This window comes from Athalia rosae, chromosome 8, assembly GCF_917208135.1.
Source record: "Athalia rosae chromosome 8, iyAthRosa1.1, whole genome shotgun sequence".
Taxonomy (NCBI): Eukaryota; Metazoa; Arthropoda; class Insecta; order Hymenoptera; family Athaliidae; genus Athalia; species Athalia rosae.
The window spans coordinates 571,533-594,064 of NC_064033.1; the positions used below are offsets into that span (position 1 = coordinate 571,533).

At 42.4% G+C, this 22,532-nt stretch overlaps 3 protein-coding genes and 1 long non-coding RNA gene across 5 annotated transcripts in view; 3 read left to right on the forward strand and 1 right to left on the reverse strand.

Moving 5' to 3' along the window:
- Positions 1-9,037, reverse strand: part of LOC125502116 — a 31,288-nt gene extending 22,251 nt beyond the window's left edge. For both annotated transcript variants that reach the window (XR_007279966.1, XR_007279967.1), the window contains exon 1: positions 8,899-9,037. This is a non-coding gene — a long non-coding RNA (uncharacterized LOC125502116). The remainder of the gene's footprint in view (positions 1-8,898) is intronic.
- A 550-nt stretch (positions 9,038-9,587) lies between these two features.
- LOC105683844 lies at positions 9,588-17,382 on the forward strand. The gene is made up of 6 exons (XM_020851110.2): positions 9,588-9,721; positions 14,639-14,741; positions 14,816-15,046; positions 15,136-15,405; positions 15,814-15,907; positions 16,007-17,382. Exons 1-6 carry the CDS (start codon positions 9,711-9,713, stop codon positions 17,302-17,304), a joined length of 2,007 nt encoding a protein of 668 aa, XP_020706769.2. The 5' UTR covers positions 9,588-9,710; the 3' UTR covers positions 17,305-17,382.
- A 241-nt stretch (positions 17,383-17,623) lies between these two features.
- LOC105683847 (elongation factor Ts, mitochondrial) lies at positions 17,624-19,393 on the forward strand. Its single transcript, XM_012396771.4, has 4 exons — positions 17,624-17,789; positions 18,095-18,250; positions 18,362-18,890; positions 18,992-19,393. Exons 2-4 carry the CDS (start codon positions 18,095-18,097, stop codon positions 19,213-19,215), a joined length of 909 nt encoding a protein of 302 aa, XP_012252194.2. The 5' UTR covers positions 17,624-17,789; the 3' UTR covers positions 19,216-19,393.
- A 1,836-nt stretch (positions 19,394-21,229) lies between these two features.
- On the forward strand, positions 21,230-22,364 carry LOC105683843 (meiotic recombination protein SPO11). The gene is made up of 2 exons (XM_048659588.1): positions 21,230-21,908; positions 21,940-22,364. The coding sequence occupies exons 1-2, from the start codon at positions 21,677-21,679 to the stop codon at positions 22,350-22,352; spliced, it is 645 nt and encodes a 214-aa protein (XP_048515545.1). The 5' UTR covers positions 21,230-21,676; the 3' UTR covers positions 22,353-22,364.
- Positions 22,365-22,532: the final 168 nt, after the last annotated feature.

Genomic DNA, 22,532 nt, shown 5'->3' on the forward strand with positions numbered 1-22,532 from the left:
TGTAAAATTAATAATGGGTCCTTTAAGGGAAAAAAAGTCAGGTATACGATACATTTGTTGTATATGGAGTCGAGAACCCAATGATAATCAAAATTCAAGAAAAGTAGCTTTATACCTATTTATAATATAAATAAAATGCTCCCGTATCGCGCGGAGATTGTCAAGGCGATTAGCTGGCTAGTTCTGGGGATCGCAGCTTTCTTACAATGATATTATAGGTATCGTTGCGCGCGGTCTAGACGGTGATGCGGTTTACGCACACACGTGTTATTATAAAAACTAACCTGACCCAACCCAGGAGGAGGATATTATACGCGCGGTCGTATAACGCGTCACTCCCGTTGATGCATGTGGTCTCGATCTTTTGGGACTCGATGCAAAGGCCCGGGCACAATTCCAATTTAAATCAATTTACCCGCAACCCCCGAGTAACTAAACGAGACTCAATTGGACCACAATGGAGAACGAGGGGTTCTTCTTCGTCTTCGCAGCTCTCGTATACTTTGATATACGCGCGCGTTACCGTGCGTAAAAAAATTCTCCTCGTTCACCGATAGTTTTTACAAACATATTTTGTCAATCGTCGAGATCCACGCCGATTCGACAATTTCACGGAACCCTTTCGCTCAATTTTCTTTCCACTCGTCGCCTTTTGACGACCAATTTTTTTCCCGATGGTTTTCAGGTTCGAGGGAAAAATCCCTCTCATTTGGATCGACTTTTACTTCCCATGGCATATACTCAAGTTCTTATCACATCGGACAAAATGAGTAAAAGGGAGTCACCCCTAAACTGAACCGCGTATTTCTGGGGAGGTCCGAGGGTCGAATGTTTCAGGGCAAAGGTACAAGAGTCGTATTCATCGATAAAATTAGATAAGATTCTTTCGCCCGTTACATCCGACCGCACGATCTAAACACGTAACTCCGCGGTTCGTAATTGATGTGGGAGACAGATTACCGGAAGATTAGAAGCGCGTAGCCCGCGTGCGAACGAAAAACTGTGCGAAACAAATAAATTTCGAACGAGTAAAACGTACGTAGTTGACAGAAAGAAGGAATCGTATAAATTTCAACGGGGTTACTCGAAACGATAACCGAGGAAAAAGAGGAACCTCTGAAGCTGTTACGGCACGACGATGCAATGGAAAATTAGTTATATCGTAATAATACCCTTAGAGACAAATAAGCGTACCCTTCGTCACCCCGTTATATTATATTAGCAAGAATCAATTTTCAACGGTTATAAGCGCATTAGTTGCTGGTTCCTGAACAAACGTGGCTATCCCCTGATTCCGAAAGGATTACCCCTGGACAGAGTGCAGCAGGCGCAACGGGGTTCGTTTTGTTTGCGCAAAAGGGAGGGAGTAGGGCGACGCACGCGGGGCGAGGGGGGAAAAAGGGGAAAATAGTGCAAGCGGAAGAGGGTTGGAGAGACTTGCCATTTGAGGAGTGAGCGAGAAAAGAAGGGTTTGTTATGGGACGTAACCGATAATATAAAACTACACGTACCTATGTATACATATTCAAATATCGCCCTTCCCAGATTCTTCCACCCCCTAAAATCCAACCCCACGCGACACCCTATCCGCTACAGCCTACGCTATGCCGTGGCCACAATTTCCACTGGAGATTTATGTTTGAACACATTTGTTGATAACCCCTTTTCGGTGGCTCGTATCGCGTTACAAAGTATTCCGATTTCCATATAGGTACATATACCTACGCGGTGAGGTGGGCAAGTACCATACGAACTCGTACAATGGGGATGAACAATGGAACCTAGTTTTAAAATACCAACGCAACCCTGAGATACAATTTTTGGCGCAGGTATCGTATCAAGGGCGAATGAAACACGATTTTTTCACTTTGCGCGTAGGTGCACCTTTTGCCTAACTCGTATAAATCGTGCGATAAAACAAAACGAACGAAGGACGAGGATACAACCAACCCCCGCCTGGATGATCCTTTCTACCCCGTTGAGAGGCACGCGTTTTTGACATAAATTTAATTTTTTTTTGGGCAGCAAAAAAGACACGGGAGCTTTTGAAAAACGAAGAGAAAAAAGTAGAGCATTGTTCCAAACGAAACGAAAGAATAATTATGACGATAATACTTGTCCGATGAATTAACGTCATTCTATGACTATAATTTTGTCACACACCGTAGCGTTCGATAAAATTGTTCTCACGTCAATTAATTGAAACGCCGACGATGACCTTCGGTTTTCTCCCTCAGGTTTTTATTACGCGTACCATTATTGGGATATATGGGAGTATCCGATGTACGTTGTAACATCGATTACGAAACACCGATACCGTCTGCGGTATGAGAACGGTGAGCTCGAACGATTAGCCAATTAATATCCATTAGGTGTACCCGGGAACCGGGGGTGGAGCGGAAGAGAAGATAAAATAGACGGAAAAAGGTACGTCGTCAAATTATTTTCAAATCCCAGCAGATCGTCCGCGAAGCATTCCGTTTCTGCATATCCTCCGTTCACACGCCCCCGATTCGGGAAACCCCGTAGCTTACGACACGACGATGCGCTGTAGGGTAGGAAGAGGGTAGTGACGGGTAGTCGTATACGATCCCCTAATGAAGTCAATCTGTTTTCCTGCAGCTACCCTTCTGTTGACCGTCAACTACGTACGAGTCGGTAATGCGTCCCCCCGCCCCACTCGGATTCCGCGAGAGATCTTTTACTCCATCTCCGTTTTCCTCCCCCTCGATTTCGTAAACCGAGAACGATTCATCCCGCAGCCGTGCAGAATTTTTATGCCGCGTACATGCGGGACGCGGCGACTGGTCCCATTTACTTTCATCGTGTGAAAAATCCACGTCGTGTATTTCACCTCGCCGAGGTCGGAGTCGTACCGAATAAGACCCATCGCTTATTGACCACGCTGTTTTGAGAAAAATATTTAGTTACTCCGACGTTTCGAGTCCATTTTTTTTTTTTTTCACTTAGACCAACGAAACTCCTCATTCTGGATGTAAATGCAAATGATCCGTCACGTGTGCGGCAGGTGAAAGGATAGGATATTTAACTGCGGATCAACGTTGACGTAAAAAAAAAAAAAAAACGAGAAAAAGGAAACTCCACGAACGAGTATACCTGTGCACACGCTCGCGGTTGTCCTCGTACTTTTGGTTACCACCTACACAAGAACCGGAGGCACGCGACCGACAACCATTGTATGCAAATGGTTTGAAGTTCGGGAGAAGGCAGATGCTCGCGGATAACGTCGAAAACTTAAGTCAACCCCTACCGTTCGTACATCGGTATTACACACATTTACACGTACGTACCTACACGTTGCCGTTGTACGATCCTCGTCTCGATATATCGAATCTTTACACCGAACGATACCCGAAAGAAAAAATTAAATAAAAAAATTCAGTTATCCCAAGTTATCCCGACTCCACAAAAGAAACGAAGAAAGTAACGGAGTGGCTTGAACGGTAGGCGGTAAGCTCGTGGAACTTACAGGTAGACGTGTGCGAAGGAAATCTTGGCTTGCCCCAAATCCGAATAGCTCATGAATTATGCCCGACAGATTTTCGACATATTTGTAAGGTAACGAATTTCAAGGGAAAACTTTCGCCCGTACCGATCGATCGACGATCAACCTCAGCGAGGAGGAGACAAGAGAAGCATCGAAATGATTAAAAGCTGCGGACGCGCTTGGTTGTAATCTAATTGGTTTAATTTAATTTATTGCGCAAAAGTGCGCGTTGCGGTTGCGAGTATAATGCGTAGAGCAGATAGTGTCAGGGACAGAACGGAGAGGCGGTAGGAAAAGCGAAAATATTATAGAGAGAGAGAAAGGGATAGATTGATGGATAGATAGATGATTATTACTGCCGTGGAAAAGCGCTTTCTGGACTCGCAAAAAAAAAAAAAAAAAAACAAACCGGAGACAGCGAGAAATTGAAATGAGACACAAAACTAGCCCGAGTTAATTCACGGGGTGGTTGGTTGGTTGATGATAATGGGAAGTTGAGCAGCAGCGGCACGCTCCGTTGTATTTCGCGCATGCCTATAATTTACATACGTACACGATGTGTACGTAGGTAGGTACGTACGTACGTACGGTAGAGCTCGCGGGACACAATGGGCAAGCTTTTACGACGATCAAATTGGCTCGCTATCAGTATACCTCTCCATTACATCCTTTGATCCACTCTCTCGCTCTTCCTCTCACTTTCTCCTCCGCCATTCCACTTTTTCTCCCTTTCTCGCACGCGCGCGACTCTCATAAGCTATGGCAAACACCCTGATTGTTCACCCTTCGTGTTTGAACAGCCTCGAACTCTCGAGAAACGTTCTCTCGTTCGTTCGTTCGTTCGTTCGTTCTCTCGTTCGTTTGTCGCCTGTTTCAAAGTGAAATCCTCCCGACGGTACAATAAAAAATACCAACACAAAGCAAATCAATTTTCAATTTTCGAAACTCCGCGGGATTATTTGACTAACGAAACTAGTTACTTCTACCGCTGCTGCACCTGAGTGTTTCAGCCACGTGGATAGGAAGGAAGCCAAGCGTTTGCCCTTCGTTTTTTTTCTCTCTTCCTCCGTTCCCCTTTTTTCGCTTAATTATCGCTTTAGGGACAAGCATGGGCTATCGCTTATCGCGACACGGTGTTGCTCGAGTTCGAGACAACGTTGCGATGCACACGTGGCGAATCACACGTGCGTGAAGTTTAACGACGGTTCGATGTATACTGCATGCGTGTTTTGATTTTGGAAACACTGATCAGTCGACTGAATGAGGCTGTGACTGGAACCGATCGATATATCTTCATTTTACTGCTCCAAAAAGCAATAAATGGGTGATACCTCGATCAATTCGATAGAAAGATCAAGTTGGCTTGCAAGTTCGGGTTCCTGGGTTCAAAATTGGACAAATTCTGAAACATTCCTCTTTGGACTTTGCTGATTTTTGGGCCAAAAGTAAAGTAGTTTGGAAATTAATTACATTACATTTTTCTGACGTATTTTAATCTCAGGAATCTGAATCTGAAAGAATTGATCTATCTACTGAATTGACTGAGTTATCGCCATTTTATCGCTTTTTTTGTCATAAATTTGAGGATATCTCTGCGTCAAAATATTCGAATTTCTCAATTCACCAGCAAACCCGCGCTTGTTAGCTGGACTCAGGTAGCCACGGGCGCGCGGTTTGTTTTGAGGCGTCACCTTCAGGGCTGAGCAGAGGTGACGTCTCACAACAAACCGCTCGGGATATTATCCGTTCGAGCCGGGATATTATCCGTTTTCGAGGATACGAACGGTGTATCGACCAATAGGAGTTCACGGCGAACCCTCGTCTCGGTGTAAATATCATAATGTTCGGCAAAGTTCTGCAGCCACAAATTCGTCGATGGTAATCGACGTCCGCCCCACTCGGTCTCCAGCTCAGCTCGGGTTTGCTGGAGAATTGAGAAATTCGAATATTTCGCTCCATGCATAGATGCGACGAAGCAAAGTGGGTCTACGACTAAAACCACTCGATGTGTCTTAATTTTTCTGCTCCCAACAGCGAATAATTAATGATTACTTGATCGATTGCATGAGTAGATGATTTTAGCTTTCGGATTTGGATTCATGAGCTGATCATACGTCAGGTTACTCTTGAAAAACCAAAAAAAAATTGATTTTTGGGCGAAAAAACATCAATTTTTGAGCAAAAAAAAAATCGATTTTTGAGCAAAAAGTAAAGTAGTTGAAAAATTGATTGTATTGCACTTTTCTGACGTATTTTGACCTCAGGAATCCGAATCTGCAAGAAAAATTGACCTATCTCTAAAATTAAACGAGTTATCGCCAATTTTCAGCTTCTCGGGGTCAAAAAGAAAAAATTGATTTTTTTATCTATATTTATGTAATTTGAGCCCAGGAATTCGAATCTGGAAGAAAAATTGATCTATCTATAAAATTTATCGAGTTATCGCCGAATTATCGCATTTTTTTGCATAAATTTGAGGATATCTCGAAGGGAAAAAATCGTAGCTCAATTTGGACAACGGATTCGTGTTCCTGAGGTCAAAATACGTAAGAAAAGTGCCATACGATCAATTTTAAAAAATAAAAATTTTTGGTCAAAATTTGAAAAAATCGTAAGGGGTACACCTTGAAAAAATCTCAAATTTTGACCAAAAATTTTTATTTTTTAAAATTGATCGTATGGCACTTTTCTTATGTATTTTGACCTCAGGAAGACGAATCCGTTGTCCAAAATGAGCTACGATTTTTTCCCTTCGAGATATCCTCAAATTTATGCAAAAAAATGCCTAAAAACGGCGATAACTCGATAAATTTTATAGATAGATCCATTTTTCTTTCAGATTTGAATTCCTGGGCTCATTATACATAAATATAGATAAAAAAATCAATTTTTTATTTTTGACCCCAGAAAGCTGAAAATCGGCGATAGCTCAGTCAATTTTACAGATAGGTCAATTTTTCTTCAAGATTCGGATTCCTGAAGTCAAAATACGTCAGAAAAGTGTGATACAATTGATTTTCCAGCTACTTTACTTTTGGCCCAAAAATCGCTACGAATCCCAATCGATATACCTTGGAGTCTTTGGATTTTTGGGCCAAAAAGGAAGTTATGACACTTTTGCAATGTATTCTGACCTCAGGAATCCAAATCTCAAAGCTAAAATCATCTACTCATGCAATCGATCGAGTAATCATTAATTATTCGCTGTTGGGAGCAGAAAAATTAAGAAATATCGATTGCTTTTAGTCGTAGTCCCACTTTGAGTCGTCGCAATCCATGCATGTGTTAAAATATTCGAATTTTTTGGTCTACGAGCAAACTCGAGCTTTGCTGGAGTCAGCGTAGCCAGCAACGTAGCGCTTTGTTGTGAGACGTCACCTTGGGGGCTGTGCAGAGGTGACGCCCCACAACAAGACCCCTCGCTCGTGGCTAACTGACTCCAGCTAAGCTCGGGCTCGCTGGTAAATTGAGAAACTCGAATATTTTGACGCAGAGATATCCCCAAATTTATGCCAAAAAGAGCGAAAAAATAGCGATGTCTCGATCATTTTTCGAGATGGATCAATTTTCCTTCCAGATTCGGATTCCTTCTTTCAAAATACGTAAGAATATTCCCAAAACGAAAAAAAAAATTCTGACCCTAAAACCGTAAAAATTACAAGGGGTAGCATTCTGGATTTTTCGATTTTCCGACCAAAAATGAAGTTTAAAATCGATCGTGTGACGCTTCTGAGGAACACGAATCCGTGAACGAAATTGAGCTACGATTTTTTCCCTTCGACATATCTCAATTTTTCTGCTCCAAAAAGTGAAAAACTGGCGATAACTCGATCATTCCAACTTCAGATAAATCAATCTCATCAGCAGGTCACATAAGTACGACAATCGTCAAGTTCGAAACTTCTCAAAATTGTTAGTTAACAAGCAATCAAGTATAAGAGTACGCTGATTCTCCAAATAACACAGGTAGTCACACAAATTTCTACATCATGGAGCGAATGTATATAACGATACCGGTCTCGCTCCTCGTCGTCGAGAACCCTTCCACCCTGAGCAAACTGAAAACTACCCTTGATTGGGGCTAATTGCGACTCCCTTTCCCCTTTTTTCGTTTCCTTCTCCACCCCCGTCAGCGTCGCCCCAAAAGCGGCGCAGCGTCGCGTTACAAAACCGTTCAGTTAATCCGTTTGAGAGGACTATAATCGACAAATAAAGGGATCGTGAAACCAAGCCCAACCTTAAGTTGGATACTTACTCGAGCGAATCAGGCGCGACGTACACGCGCCTCGAATCCGCACCCTTACGAACTCAAACTCCATTCCACATTACGGACGGTGACGCGATTTCGAAGACCTCGTGATTTCACGGGGTAAAATAAACAAGGGATGATTTTTCTCCCATCGCGTCATAGCGTGTGTTTTCTCGGCACAGGTGCGATGCACGCGAAAAGTTGGTAGCGCGTCGAGGATCTCGAAGACTCCCCAGATCACGATTGCACGCGATAAGTACCAAAATTGTAACGATCGCACCGCGCGAGGACGGGGTAACTCACGGGGTTGTCTACGCGCCTGGTTATAATTCTTGGTTGAACCTGGATGGGTGGTACCTATATACAACTAGATGTGTATATAACGTGAAATATACCTATATACGTTTCGCGTTTGCGGCGTGGGATCTTTCGATCGATCCGATTGTAACGGCCCGTTGGGCGCGTTGTTGCCGCGGATATGCGGGTCGTGTATGTATGTAGGTACGTACGTATACTAGGTAGAAATTACCTGGCCAGTACTTGTGGCGAAAGCGACGATTTTGAAAAGAAAAAAAAGAGGGAAATTAGTAACTCGGGGGTAAGCGATCGGTGGGACAGAAAAACCGAGGCACCCTTGGAGACCTGCAGCCCTTAGAGCACGGACTGGCGAAAAACGAAACGAAGCGAAAAAGTATTCGGAAAGTTAGAAGATCACTCGAGAAATTGCGGGTGATCGACGACGTTGAACAATACGACGTCGAGGCAATTTTTCCAAACAACGAGAAAAACTATTTTCAGAGTAGAAGCACTTTGAAAATACCCCGAGAGAGAAAATGGGATCGGAATCAAAAAAACTGGAAAACTTTCGCGATAACGATCGATAATCGAACGGAGCTGAAGGGGTTGGAATCCGTCTCAAGGACGAAAGAATTTTGCAAAGTGTCGAAAGGGGGTGGTAAAAATAATTGAAACGATATACACGAGAATCACGTACGCCATGTTGACGATTATTTAACGATCGCGTTAATTCTTCGCTTCTTCGAAAGCTCAACGTGTTCTACATTTATTATCTGGGCGGTGGCCCGATTAAATGGGGTAGTAATAGAGCTCGTTCTGGTTATTCGGGGTGACCTTTTTTTACCTTCATCTCGCTGATTGGTCGGTCTAAGTCCCTCCCCGAGGCGTGTCCCGGGCAACCCAGGGCCACCAGGAAAACGGTATCCGGTCTTGTGGACGATGCTGTGCACCCAACGTGCTCGGCGGCTCTACTCCGAGCGAACACCTCATACCGTAGTCAGTTTACACCGTGTCTCCGGATCGCACGCACCAATAAAAATATTTCACTTCGTACGCGCAACTTCAGAAATTTTTTACTCACGCGTGCGCGTTGTTATTTTCCCTTTTTTTTTTTTCGTTTGCCTTTTTGCACAATTGCCCCATATCTAGCCGATAATTTAACGCTTCTGTTCCGCAACGAAGAGCCCTCAATAATACGAAACGAAGTTGAAGCTGTGTGTGTCAAAGATGAAGAGGAGATTGCAAAAAAACTTTTTCTAAAAAAACCGAAGGATGTGTCAGGGATGTTGAGAAAACTGAGTCCCTTAAATAAAGCTCAGCGATACAGGGGACTCAAAATTTTTCAAACGAGTACAAAAATTAAAGTTCTTCGAGGAGCCGAATAAATTTTTGAAATAAAAGTAAAATTTCGAATGATTTTTCACCATAACAATCTTCACCTGTGCATCAATCAATAACAGTGTCTGATCGATTGATTTTTATGAAGGAATTTAATCGTTTCATCTACGTTGAAATTAAACAAGTGCAAATGATATGTAAACGACAATCTTCACGATAAAACTAGCCAAGACTTTTATCTAAGGGACAATTATTTTTATTCCACGTTTTTACCGAAACGACCCAAGTGTCATCCCCCAAAAGCATCATCCGACGACTATGGTTGTGCTGTAAGTATATGTAATAAAAATCTTGTACTAATTGTTTTCTCTTTTTCTTTCAACGCCCTTGTCTATTCTATCTCGAGGAGAAAGACCTGTAATTGGTAGGAAACGTATAGGAGTGACTAATTGGCCTTTAAATTTACACAAAGGAACGTATTATCGCGTTACGTGGTACAAATGACCAGGGACCTCCCGACCGATTCGTCCAACAACTCTCTACTGACTACCGATATCGACGTGTAATCACGGCGTTGATCCCATCCGATCCGGTCGATTTCTAGTTCGTTCACGGCGAACGATAATCGTAACGAGCATTTGACTCGCAAGTGAATGAGAAATTTTCAAAAATTGTATCGGTACGCAGGGCACGTTCCTTGGTTGCAATCGAGTTTTGCCGAATCGATTTTATTATCATTTACACCTCTACGAAGCAAGAAAAAAAAAAAAAAATTTACCTGCGTGTCTAATCAGTGGGCGTTTAACGTCCTTCCTATTGGCGCGTGGGCGTTTATCAGGCCACCGAATATAATTCACGATTCGAACACCCGCTCGTATTGGCTCCCTAAGCTTGCACAGTTTCCAAACTCCCTTCGCTACCAAGTTAATCCATCGCTATTAATTCGCGCAAATTAGACCCTTCCATGTACGCTCACCTGTCGATAGACTCGCCGTTTAATCCTCCGACACCCGACGCTATGAGAGTTAAGTATAAGATATAATCCCATCGGAATCTCGCTAGAAATTTTACCTATCAAAACTTTATAATTTGGGAAATCAGAAAAAAATCACGAGTCAGGATTGATAAGAGCTTTCTGAGAGGTACACTTTTTCTGGTTCGAATTTCTTCTATATTGAGAGGCTTGACCGAGGTGGGAACGACGAGTGGACGTCAATGAGAATTTTTTCTCTCAACTGCGTGTTCTTTGATCTTGATAATATATTCCGGCGTAAGAGAGATGGATAAGATTTTAACCCACACGCGAATTTGTCATCGAATTCTTAATTTTCATATCAACTGGAAGCTACTACACTGCTGCTGTTCAGATGTTAACTATTATTGCTTTCAGAAAATATACACAGCCGTTCAGTTTCAAGAGTCTTTTCGAGAGTATTAATTACCGCGTTGGTACTGTGATGGTACGAAACCGAAATATTTTCTCCACTTGTATCGCATGTGTTTACATACTTGTGATAGTTCGACATAATGTTAACGCGCGGCGAATACTGTTTGCGTTTTAAAAAAAGATTCAATAGCGGCGTTCGTATGGGTCACATTTTTTTAAGTAGTTCGTCCCACGGATGTCATAATAACCGGGCATCGATGACCGTCCAAATTTGGTCCTTAAGTACCTATCCTGTATACCTGAGTGTTCGCGATCATCACCGTCGAACCGGCGCACGCCGCCACTCGACGACCTGTAGACGCCGCTATCGCCGTACCGTGCCCATGATATTTGAAGAGACTCGATTGTACAAACAAAACAGTAAGAGCGAACGATGATTTCTTCCTCCCTGAATCGCTGTAGGTCATAGGAAATTTTTTAAAAGATCAGATGCCACTTGAAAAAATTCACAACGCGATCGATATTCGCGATAGAATCGATCCGATTTTTTCAACGCAACGCCCATGAACACGGTTGCGAACGCACGTTGAAAAAAAAGGAAAAGACCGAAGAAATAAATAAATAAAACATATATATTCGAATTTAATGCGTGGGAACGTCAGACGTTCGGCCGATAGTTCGCCAAGCGTAGGAGTGAATAGCTAGAGAGCCTATTAGGTGAGGTGAGAAACCTGCGACTGAAGATCAACGAAAATCATATTCAAAACTTATGGATCGGACTATTTTTCTTTCTGTCGCTACCTATTTCAAAAGTACCGACTAGTGTATTCGCTCGTTTACATTCAATTCACGATCTCATTTTTCATTTCTGGTCCATTATATATGTATATCGCGGGAAGGAGCGACCGATTACGTTCGGATAAAATAAATAACGATTAAAACAGTGTCGCCTATAAATTTTTTCGTCCAGCTTGACAGTTTGAAAAATGCTCTGCAATTAATACAGATCGAACATTTTTCTTCAGATCGGTCGTCTTTGGGATGGCGAGATATCGGCCACGGAAAATTGATCGTCGATGAATAAATGTCATTACGTAAAATTATATTTCGAATAATTATTGATCCCTCGAGGGATGTATATTTTTTTTTTTTCTCAAAAAAATACAACTCCGTGAAGAGTTCCTTCATATTAAGGTGTGAGATTTTAGTGACACCACCTGGACAGAGAATTAACCTGTCGTCATAGGTTAAGCTAGGTCAGGGCGTGTAGTATTATAAACAGTACGGTAATCTGGTCCAGGGATCGCCGTTGCACGGAGTCTGTACGAGTATAGCTGTAGCGTAGCTTGGCCGGGTTGTATGCGCGCGGTGAGATTTTTAACGCGGGATTTTACCGAGATATTTAGTGGACACTCTTCGGGATATCTCGGTTAATATCTCAATGAAGACTCTTCTCGGGGTATCCAGCCAACACCTCCTAGAGCTCGCTATCCCCATCGCCATACGTAGAACCCAGTACGTAGGTATAGCGTACAAAATGCAGCAGGTATATCTGATCTCACAATCGTACCGCTCCATGTATCATCTTACCCTTGGCGCGCGCGCTCAGCCGATGACTTTATCACCGATCCGAGTAATTACTCAGACCGCGGTTGAAAGTCGCGTTTCCATATACCTGTGTCTGTATTCAAAGTTTCGTACGGATACTCCATACGCGGAAAGATCCCTCAACGTGCGCGTTTGTCACGATTTTTTTACACGATTCGTATTACATTCGATCGTTATAGACTCAATGTGTCAGGGGTGTCGAGTTCGTCGTTGCGGAATGGGTCATTTTTTTTTTGTTTCTCCTTCGATATCGGTGTAATCTTTCCTCCGAAAAGTATAGTACTTACACACAGCGCAGAGAGTGCCGGATCAATCTGTTAGTTTTCTTTTGATTTTTTGATTTTTTTTTTTTTTTTTCACTCGGCGTAATTCTTCTAAATAATAAGCGCGTGTACGCGTGGGCGCAGAGATTGTAAACGTCCGAGTTACAGATGATTCAATAAAGTGATATAATAACGGCCGGTCGTAATAGCTCTCTGTACGTATGTGTGGGACGCGAATTACTTTCTGTTGCTCATTGACGCCTGCAGCACACCGAATGATCGCGATGAGCGTAGTTTTCATCCCGATATTCGAGAATCTCTGAAGTAGAACCGAACAACGAATAACCCGAACAATTTCACAAACTTCGATGAACGGATTCGCCATGAAATTGGCAATATCGCTGGAATATCGGCCGTTTCAGAAGTGATGGAACCGTCCAGATCAGGAAGCACTAGAAATCGAGTTTACGATTTTTGTTTTACAATTTATCGTGCACCTTTTCGCGACGCGTGCAATTCAATTGATGAAGAGTTGGGGTGCGAGGAAATGAAGGAGAAGAGGTCGAAATTTTTCGAACGCGATGGCGTTTTCATGATCCGCGAGTCGTCTCGATCGGTGTTACAAGTCAGAAGACAGTTACGAACTGTGGGCGTAGGCTTTTTCATGGTCAATGACTCTCCATGGCTCTTATTCTCGCATCGCCTCGCGAATGAACGAACGAACGTACGAACTCTGTTCGAGCAAAACGTTTACCTTTACGCTTGTATTCGTACCTTCGAGTTTACCGTCACCCGGATATTGTCAAGGAGAAGGGTTACAACCTCATACCGTACTGGGGAGTAATCCGAAATGGGTCGAATGCATCGAGGGTGTTTGAAAAGTCCACTTGAAATTCAGCAATATTTTGGAAAAAGCTAGTCTGGAATAGGAAATGAAATAACGATTCCAAGATAGTTGAATCGGAGGAAATAAGGAGGGTATAATACCTCTCGGTACCTCGTCAAACGGCCACCCAGCACAGCCCATAAGTATCTCAAGCGTTCCGTTGTAAATCTGGATTTTATCTCCAAGTCCAGGTTCAAGATCAAGCTCGGGCGAGAGGAAAAAAAAAATTTCGATAGTATTTCTCGTACGGTTACCACGCGCGATAACGACCGATTTTAGCAGGAAATAATTCAGAGAAAGACGCTTTTCGAATAGCGTTTCTTTCGAATTTTTATTCACGTTTTTTCCTTCCACCAACTTTGGTGCCGACCGGCTCCCTGACCGTTTGAGAAAATCGGGTTCGAGCACCTCTCGGCAATCGGCCTCACTTATTCCTTACCAAGCGCGCCCACCTTGTGTCAATTAAAATTTTTGAATTAAAATTCACCGCATATTAGCCTACGGATTAGCGACTGACGTTGCTTTCGGCTATATTATTTGTTTTTTCTTGTTTGGTTTTTTTTTTACACACTGGATGAGTTTGGCAAGACAAAGTCAATGTAATCGATTTTTCGTATACTATACGTTCGTATCAAGCGAACTTGTCACATTAACAATTTATCGAAGAATTGACGACAGTGGTGGATAATTTAGAAATCACATCAGGCGATAACATCGTCAGAGAATTCGTTTCTCGCTCGCTCGCTCTAACCGATCCCTTAAGAAACCCCAGCAGAGAACACTGTTGGGTATAATACACTGTGCGATGATCGGACGCTTCACAGAGTAAAATTTAGTGCCAGCTATGCCCTGAAGCACACGGTAACATCGTTACAAAAGATGAACCGTATGAAAAAGAATTCTCCACACATCTCAATGTCGTAAAAAAGAACTTCAACTGAGGGATAAAATCACGGTTGCCGGTCTCTTATCCGGTCGCATACCTACGTATACGAAATCGATTAAAACAACTGATTGTGCGAAGAAGAAAAATAATGTTCTAGCATTTTTGGTTCTTATCTCGAAAATCCTGTATTTTTATTATTTTTTTTCTCTTCCCCAGGAGTCGCGTTGGGTCGCCGACGATGTCCGCGACTGTCGCCGGAAATCAGCAGCAACAGCATCCTCATCAAGAGTGGGATATAAACGATTCAAACGTTCCGAGGGTGAGTTTCAGCCAAAGGGATCTTTGTGATTTCACGAAATTGAAAATGTTATAATTTAAACCTTCGGTATTCAGGTCGTAGAGTACGATCCTTGGTGCGAGTGGGCTGACGGTCACGTTCGTCGGGTGTATGGTCCAGACTGCGAAGAGGCCAGAAGACATGCTTCGGGTTGGGCGATGAGAAACACGAACAATCACAACGTCAGTATCCTCAAAAAGTCCTGTTTAGGAGTTCTTGTCTGCTCCTTGGGTTGTGCGCTACCAGGCGGAGGCAGGGTCCATTTAAGACCGGCAATTTGCGACAAGGTGTGACGGAATTGGAACGGATTTTATCTCGACTCCTGTTTTCCAATCCATTTTTACATTTTTTTTTTTATCTTTTTTTTGATCTTCAGGCCAGGAAAAAACAACAAGGTAAACCGTGTCCGAATCGTCAGTGCGCCGGGCGTCTTGAAATCCTCTCGTGCAGGGGTCACTGCGGTTATCCAGTTACGCATTTTTGGAGGCACACGGAGCATGCGATTTTCTTCCAGGCAAAGGGTCAACATGACCATCCTAGGCCCGAAGCTAAGTCGACTTCTGAAGCTAGGCGAAGCGTCGGGGCTGGAAGACGAGTCAGAGGACTCGCCGTTCTATTGGCCAGAGAAGCAGCACTTGGCACGAAGGTACAAATCCATCACGTTCTTTTTTTGTATTCTTCTTCGTTTTTTTTTTTTTTTGATTTTCATTGCGGGTTTGTAGTAGCAGGGAGCATTGGCACAATTGAGTAATATACTCGAGCCTGTCTCCGATTGAAGAGTTGAACTTGATCTACCTTATAAATTAAAGCTCAATTAAGAATACCCGACTTGAGTCAGGTCATTGTTGCACCCAAGGGCAGACCATAGGACTATTAAAGTTGTGAGTCGGAATTTTTATTGGGCCAATCCATAGCGTTCAGAATGTCTTATTATCATGATCAACTGAACAGCCTCTGTACTATGACAAACATATGATAGACCTACACATCTTTTCACATCTCTATATATTCGTACGAAAAAATATACCAACGCAATTTTTATCATTTCTTACAGTTGATGTCGCTCAGAGGTACAAAACGTGCCAATACCGAAACGTTGGAACCTCCAACTCGCATGGCACAACCCCCTCCCTTGGTATCCGACAAAGGTAAGTCTCTTTCAGACATTCACAACATTCATCCGGTTTTTTAGATTATTTTTCAACTCCTGGAAACTTTCAGACTTGAACCGCCATGCATTTTTTCAGGATATTCCTGTTCCTGTCCACCTTTCGAATGTATTTGCGGTCTCCAGACCGGTAGCAGTGTCTCGCCGTACCATCAAGCGTCGCAACATCAGCACCATACGATTTTGTATCCTCCGCAGCAACATCAGCAGAATTCGTCGGGGGCTGAAACTCCCTACTGGCTTCAGGACACGATACAAACGACTCAAGAAACTAATCCAAGCGGTTTACAAAATTATTGTCAGAATCCACCGGGACATGGCATCGACCAAGTTACGCAAGATGCCGCGTATCCTGACTTTCCGTCTTTCCCGGGGGATCTGTTCCAGCCCGAAGAAATATTTCAACTGGACCAACCCCTGCGCCCTGAATTCCCCGTTGTAAATTCCCATCAAGATGTAACAAGATCGCCACCAACTCTTTTGGATTTGGGGAGCGGTACTATAAAATATGAATCCGCCAAAACTGATCAGGATCAATCTTACTGGAGTCAACTTCTTAGCGAAGATTCTAGCAGCAGCCATTTGAGCATTCCGCAAACCCAGGACGAGCGTTTACACTATCCAGGATTTGAAACAAGAAGAGGACAGGACTGTTACGTTACCGGAAAGAATCTACAGGGGCATAATCAATGCTTGCAGGATATTGTGGGATACCAAACTCAGTCGAGAGTCGACCAAATATCTAAGGGTGAAAGCGAGTCGAAATCTGGTCAAAAAAATGGACAGGAACCTTACTGGATTCAATCACAGGACGAGAGGTTGAATTTTCCAGATTATGAACAACAGAAAAACACCTGCAACTATCCGTGCGTGAGAAGGTCAAGCGGCTGTTTTACGATTGATAAAAATGAACAATTTACCCAGGTCTATCAGAGGAACAGAACCCCCCTTAAAGACCTCGGGCAACCCTTACATGGAGATCCGGGTCACACTGGACAAAGTCCGGTATCAGAGGCGAATCAAGGGTTCAATGGCTTTGAAAATTACCATCAAGTCATTGAGCCCCATGCTTTGAGAGGTAGCGAAGAGCCTTGCTATTACCCTGGAAATGAACGGTGTCATTACACCTGCGAAGTTCTAGATACTAGACTTCCACAAATATCATCGAGTACAATGATGGGATTGAATGGTGGAAGCGACCAAACAGTTGTTGGATTCGGAGATGTTCCAGATTTGGATATGGCGCCTTTTATCGATTACACATTTGTTGGTATGTTATGCAGTCCTGGGGCTAATGGGGATGCTCATTCGAATGGACCTCTGACCGGTGGCTGCAACGCCCTGCAGCCTACGCAGGCCTTTGTAGGCCATCATTAGCTTATTGTGGGTATTATTTGATTAGAAAAAATCATCGTGGTACTGTAATTGTAACATAAATAAATATTATCGAATATTATTGAGTAGGTAACTATGTTGAAAAAAATAAAAATTGACTATTATTTACACCCTTTCATCATCTCATTGATTCCAATATATCTACATAAGGTACAGGGTGGAAATTATTGTCCAACTGTAGAATGTTAACGACCGAGTAGACGCTAACCACCCTATCGACTAAAAGTAAGTGGGTTGAAAATTATTGGCGGCATCTGACAGAGTAAAGGCAAACCATGTATCAACTTTTTGATAGCTCATAATGGCGTTAAAAGTAGATATTGCAAACGAGTTCATAGTTTGGCAGTCTGCTTTTTGAAGCAATAGTGTGACAAGATAATTCGGGATTTTTGCATATTTTCTACAAGAAGTCACTAACTAAGATTTCAATTGAAATTTGTAGAATCTTAGAGCTGCGTGACACCACGGTATGAATATACTATCGAAAATATAAATCGCCCTACAGAGGTTATCGAACATTATCGGATAAGCCGGCTTGTTGAGAAATCATTGAACGTCAATTCTGCATACTTGAATACTTGCATCGAACTTTACATTATCGAAAGTTTCTGTCAAGTTTTGATAGGATAAAATTTACATGTCAAGCAGTTATACTTACGGTCAAAGACTATTCGGCATACACCCACATCATCGTCATGGATAGTTGTATTGTGTAACACACACATGATTATCAGGATTTGATTCGTTCATTCATGAACCCGATCATTTTCAGATGATCGCTGGTAGGATATTCCGTTACATCCACACAAACAACTCACTATGGCAGGCATCCAATAAAGCTCTTTTATCGGAATTACGAAGAAAGACTGGATACACTTTTGCTAACTGTAAAAAAGCCCTACAGTTACATGAAAATGACATCAAAAAGGTAGGCTAAAGATTATTTCTGATCTAATGAAGAAATTATTGCAATACCCTCAAGAGATACAAACCCTCGTATCTCGAGTATGTATTTCCATTCTTCTGTTTTTTTTTCCAGGCCGAACAATGGCTGATGGACCAAGCGCAGACATTGGGTTGGTCAAAAGCAACAAAATTAGAAGGCAGAGCAACTCAGCAAGGTCTTATCGCGGTTGTAGTTCATGAGAACCATGGCGCACTCGTCGAGGTAAATTGCGAAACCGATTTCGTTGCTCGAAACAAGTACTTCCAAAGTTTAGTTGCGACAACAGCTTCTGCAGCGCTAAAGTACGCCTCTACAATAGCTGGGCAGGACCCTGTGAACAAGGCTAGCCTGGACTCTGACACTCTGAAACAACTCCCTGCCTCTGATGGAAAATCTTTAGCTGACCACTCTGCTTTGGTGATAGGAAATGTGGGGGAAAATCTTTGCATTAGAAGAGCACTTTGCGTGAATGTAAAAGATGGCGTTTCCCTTGCTGGATATTCACACCCTGCCCCTGCAACTCCATCCGCTGATCGAGTGGGAAAATATGCTTCAATAGTAGCTTTCAGTGCTACGGAAAAAAGTGAGCAACTTGGCAGACAACTCTGTCAGCACGTTATCGGTGAGTGCATGTAGAAGAAAATTTAACACTCAACGCGTGGCTTTGGCGCCTTGAATTAAAAACGTTGGACATATCCATATCGTGCATTTCAATCGTTTTAGGAATGAACCCCTCCAAAATTGGGCAAAAAGGAATCGATGAGCCAAACCCAGTCCCGGATGACGAAACAACTATGATTTACCAAGACTTTTTACTGGACCCAAATATAACTGTTGAGGAGTTATTAAACAACAGTCGCGCTCAGGTTTTAGATTTTGCACGCTACGAAGCTGGAGAAGCAGTAGACGCAGCACAAGATTTGAAAACCGTTGAGATGTGTGGCTAGATTTCGTACATCATTAGCCAACTTAAACATTGGGAATTTATCAAAACAACCTGAAAATGATTCTTGCTTTTCTTTGTTTTGTTGATCATAGAGTTACTGTGACAGTAACACGTATGCTAATATCATTATTGTACCCTTAGAACGATTGAATAAAATGGTTCATATATTCATAAATAGACATGCAACATTTTTAAATATACTCGGATGAACAGGAACAATATAAAAACAACAGATATTTCATGTTTACAAAAATAAAGAATAGTTGTAAACTAAAAAATATAAAGCCGTGTTGTTCTCATTATTTTGAGGAAAGCTGTTCAAGCTATTCCTACCGATCACGATTATACCCTAATCGATCACCGCGTTAATTGAAAGTTGGATAAGATTGGTAGAAAACCAGCGAATTTTTCTGTTTGACATACCTGAGTTTAGGAAGTCCATCGGTCTCTCGATTGGCTGAAGAGTACAGAGAATTTTCGGATTCCACATGTGCCTATTTTTTGAAGCTCCGAAAAGTTTGTAGGATTTTCCAATGACTTCTACAGCGGTCTAGTGTTCTTCAACTCGCATCGCCGATTGATCGGAAAAGTTCTTCGACGAAGTTAAGGTGCTACTTGATCCAGTTGACGAGACCGTCATCGACTTCTGTTTACTGTTTTGTCGACGGGCAAGCCTGACTGATTTCCACAACCACATTCTAGAATCCTTTTTCCAGTAGGGCGCTACGTCTTCGGGGGCCTGTTTTGTACCCTGATAGTTCAGAATTTCAGGCCCGTGGACAACCAAACGCAATGACGATAATTCTCTCGTTCTAAATCCGATTACAGAAGAACCGCGTTCAAGGCACCCACATGGACATTTGTTTGGCGGCGCCATTTTGGAAAACTCTTCGAAGATTGAATCCCCCAATTGAAGACCCTCGAAGGCCGATGCAAAAATTCGTGACTCCCTGCGATCTTGAGTTTCCACCTGATAATTCGAATTATTTCTGTTCGAAGTTAGAAACAGTTTCGAAAATAATTAGCTTTTATGATGGAAATCTAGGAATTACATTGCAAAAAGATGAGAAACAAATTCAATGCTTAGTTTGCCCAAGAAGCGTCTCGATTTGAATATGACTTTGAGAGTTCTAGATACGGAAGAAGAGGTGAAAATTTTCGGAATTTTTACTTTCGCGAAAGCTTTTGGCACACCAGATTGCATTACCGTATTTTCACTTTTGGATTTTTCTTGATTATTCTCTTCTGGATCCGAACACATGAAGTTTATCAATAAACAATCACTAGGAATTTTATTTCAACAGCCGATACCAGTGCAGTTTATATAAAAGATTATTTAAAATTAATGTAACAGCCGTTTGAAAATGAAAAATAATTTTGACAACAAGAAAATAACATTTTCCAACTGATTATTTCCTTTTGACAGCGGGTATTTTTGCTCGGCGATTATTTGAATTTCAAATTTCTATGACAAATGAAAAACCAAGCGATTTATTTCGCGCACTGTACACACAAATAACGTCGAATACACGTGAGAAAAAACGTCTTTCACCTAAAAAGAACACCGCGAAAGGATTAGAAAATTTATCTGACATTAAAAACTGGCGAACTTCGCGTAAAAATTGGGAAGTTGCAATAATTTGCTCGACCAAAGAGTATCACGGGCAACCATCCAACGCGCACTGATGCGTATGCTTGGGCAAATATACCTCATGAGCGGCACCAGTCAATCAGCGTTTACTACGAATACCCCATCTACTTTTGCGATAGCTTAGTTTTGTTATTGAAGATCCAAATTCAATTTCTCGTCTACAGTTTTGATTGTTCGTCCGATTGCGAAGGTCGTTCTTCCTGCACCGCTAGAAGAGATTCAATATGTTTCAGTCAAATGTTAAATATGTGGAGATACCGGAAGTTGATGAGGAAGAAAGGAGGTGAGTGATTCGATGGAGGAAATATGCAGAAAATCTTAAAAACGTTTGAAAATTTTTATTAGGAGGTCGACCATTGACCAAATCGAAAAATTGACGCTGCAGATCATCCAGCAAATAAATTCGCAAACGTTTCCTAAGGTTACTTATGGCATCGGTAATGTTCGAGAGCAAAGATTCAGTTGTCCCGAAGATTTGTCTTCCCGTGCCAATGAAGCAGGTATTCAATTATGCACAACAGTTTATACATATACAATCTACACGATACTTATTGTAAGATTTTCACGACACCTTTATTGACGTACAGGTGTTAGCACACAGGAGTCGTTTGATAGTTCAAAGTCATTGAGCTGGGTTCAGAGTGACAATGAAAATCGAGAAGATCGTGGAGTAGATGGTGATCGAAATTCGTTCGACAGCTCAAAATCTTTGAGTTGGATTTCGGTCACCGATGATGAGAAGAATCGTGTTTCCGATAACGAAGAAAATAGACCGGGGACTGAAGCCACTCAGTCGGGTACAAGGCGTTCGATGACCGTGGATTTTCGGCGTAGGGGGAGTAGGAAAAATCTTGCTTTAATTCTGACGGTGACATCGCACGTTCACAAATTGCTCATAAATCGTACGTCGAAAACGCGTCGTGCTCTTTACTACGAACTACAAACCGAACCCTTCACCGCTACCTTAGCTAGAACTCAGCGTACCATCGACGCTGCCGTTAATCATGTGGCCGGTCTTCTGGACCGCGCACCTTGGGAATTAGGCAAGCCCTTTACATATTTGTAATTATAGTATACTTGGATCAGAATTGATTTTTTATTTCCTCATTTCGATGAATCCTTCAGCGTTTACAGCAACAAGTAAAGGTCTGGTGAGCGGTGATTTGACGTTGACTTTTTCTGGGCGCGAGTCGGTAACTTGCAATGCTGAGGGGGGTGTATTGATACCGCAGAATATTCACCGTATTACCTCGATTCGCACTAGTGCCAAATATGTACTTGTTGTGGAAAAGGACTCGGTTTTCCAGAGACTTCTAGCTGAGCACTGTCCTCAGTTCCTCAACTGCATTCTAATCACTGGAAAAGGATATCCTGACATCAACACCAGGATGTTAGTCAGCTTGTTAGGAAATAGACTCAATATCCCAGTATACGTTCTCGTAGACGCCGACCCCTTCGGAGTTGAGATAATGTGTATTTACAGGTGAGTTTTTAAGGACTTTATTATATCTCGATTAATGGGTATCCCCGAAGCACGTCGAAATTCTCGCGTACCCACTGAAACTTTATGAAAATTCTTTGCGGCAGCTACGATATCAGAGAAAATTTGGAGTCAATAGTGCGCCCACGTGTAGCGAGTATTTCTAAACTTTAAATTCAACGATTCT

Excerpts from the sequence above, each read along its gene's own strand:
- LOC105683844 (XM_020851110.2), top strand. Across the intron at positions 15,406-15,813 it reads AAGCAGCACTTGGCACGAAG|TTGATGTCGCTCAGAGGTAC; the intron begins GTACAAATCCAT and ends CATTTCTTACAG. Across the intron at positions 15,908-16,006 it reads TCCCTTGGTATCCGACAAAG|GATATTCCTGTTCCTGTCCA; the intron begins GTAAGTCTCTTT and ends GCATTTTTTCAG.
- LOC105683847 (XM_012396771.4), top strand. The coding sequence starts at position 18,095 with ATGATCGCTGGTAGGATATTCCGTTACATCCACACAAACAACTCACTA. Across the intron at positions 18,251-18,361 it reads ATGAAAATGACATCAAAAAG|GCCGAACAATGGCTGATGGA; the intron begins GTAGGCTAAAGA and ends TTTTTTTTCCAG. Across the intron at positions 18,891-18,991 it reads ACTCTGTCAGCACGTTATCG|GAATGAACCCCTCCAAAATT; the intron begins GTGAGTGCATGT and ends CAATCGTTTTAG.
- LOC105683843 (XM_048659588.1), top strand. The coding sequence starts at position 21,677 with ATGACCGTGGATTTTCGGCGTAGGGGGAGTAGGAAAAATCTTGCTTTA. Across the intron at positions 21,909-21,939 it reads CCGCGCACCTTGGGAATTAG|TACTTGGATCAGAATTGATT; the intron begins GCAAGCCCTTTA and ends GTAATTATAGTA.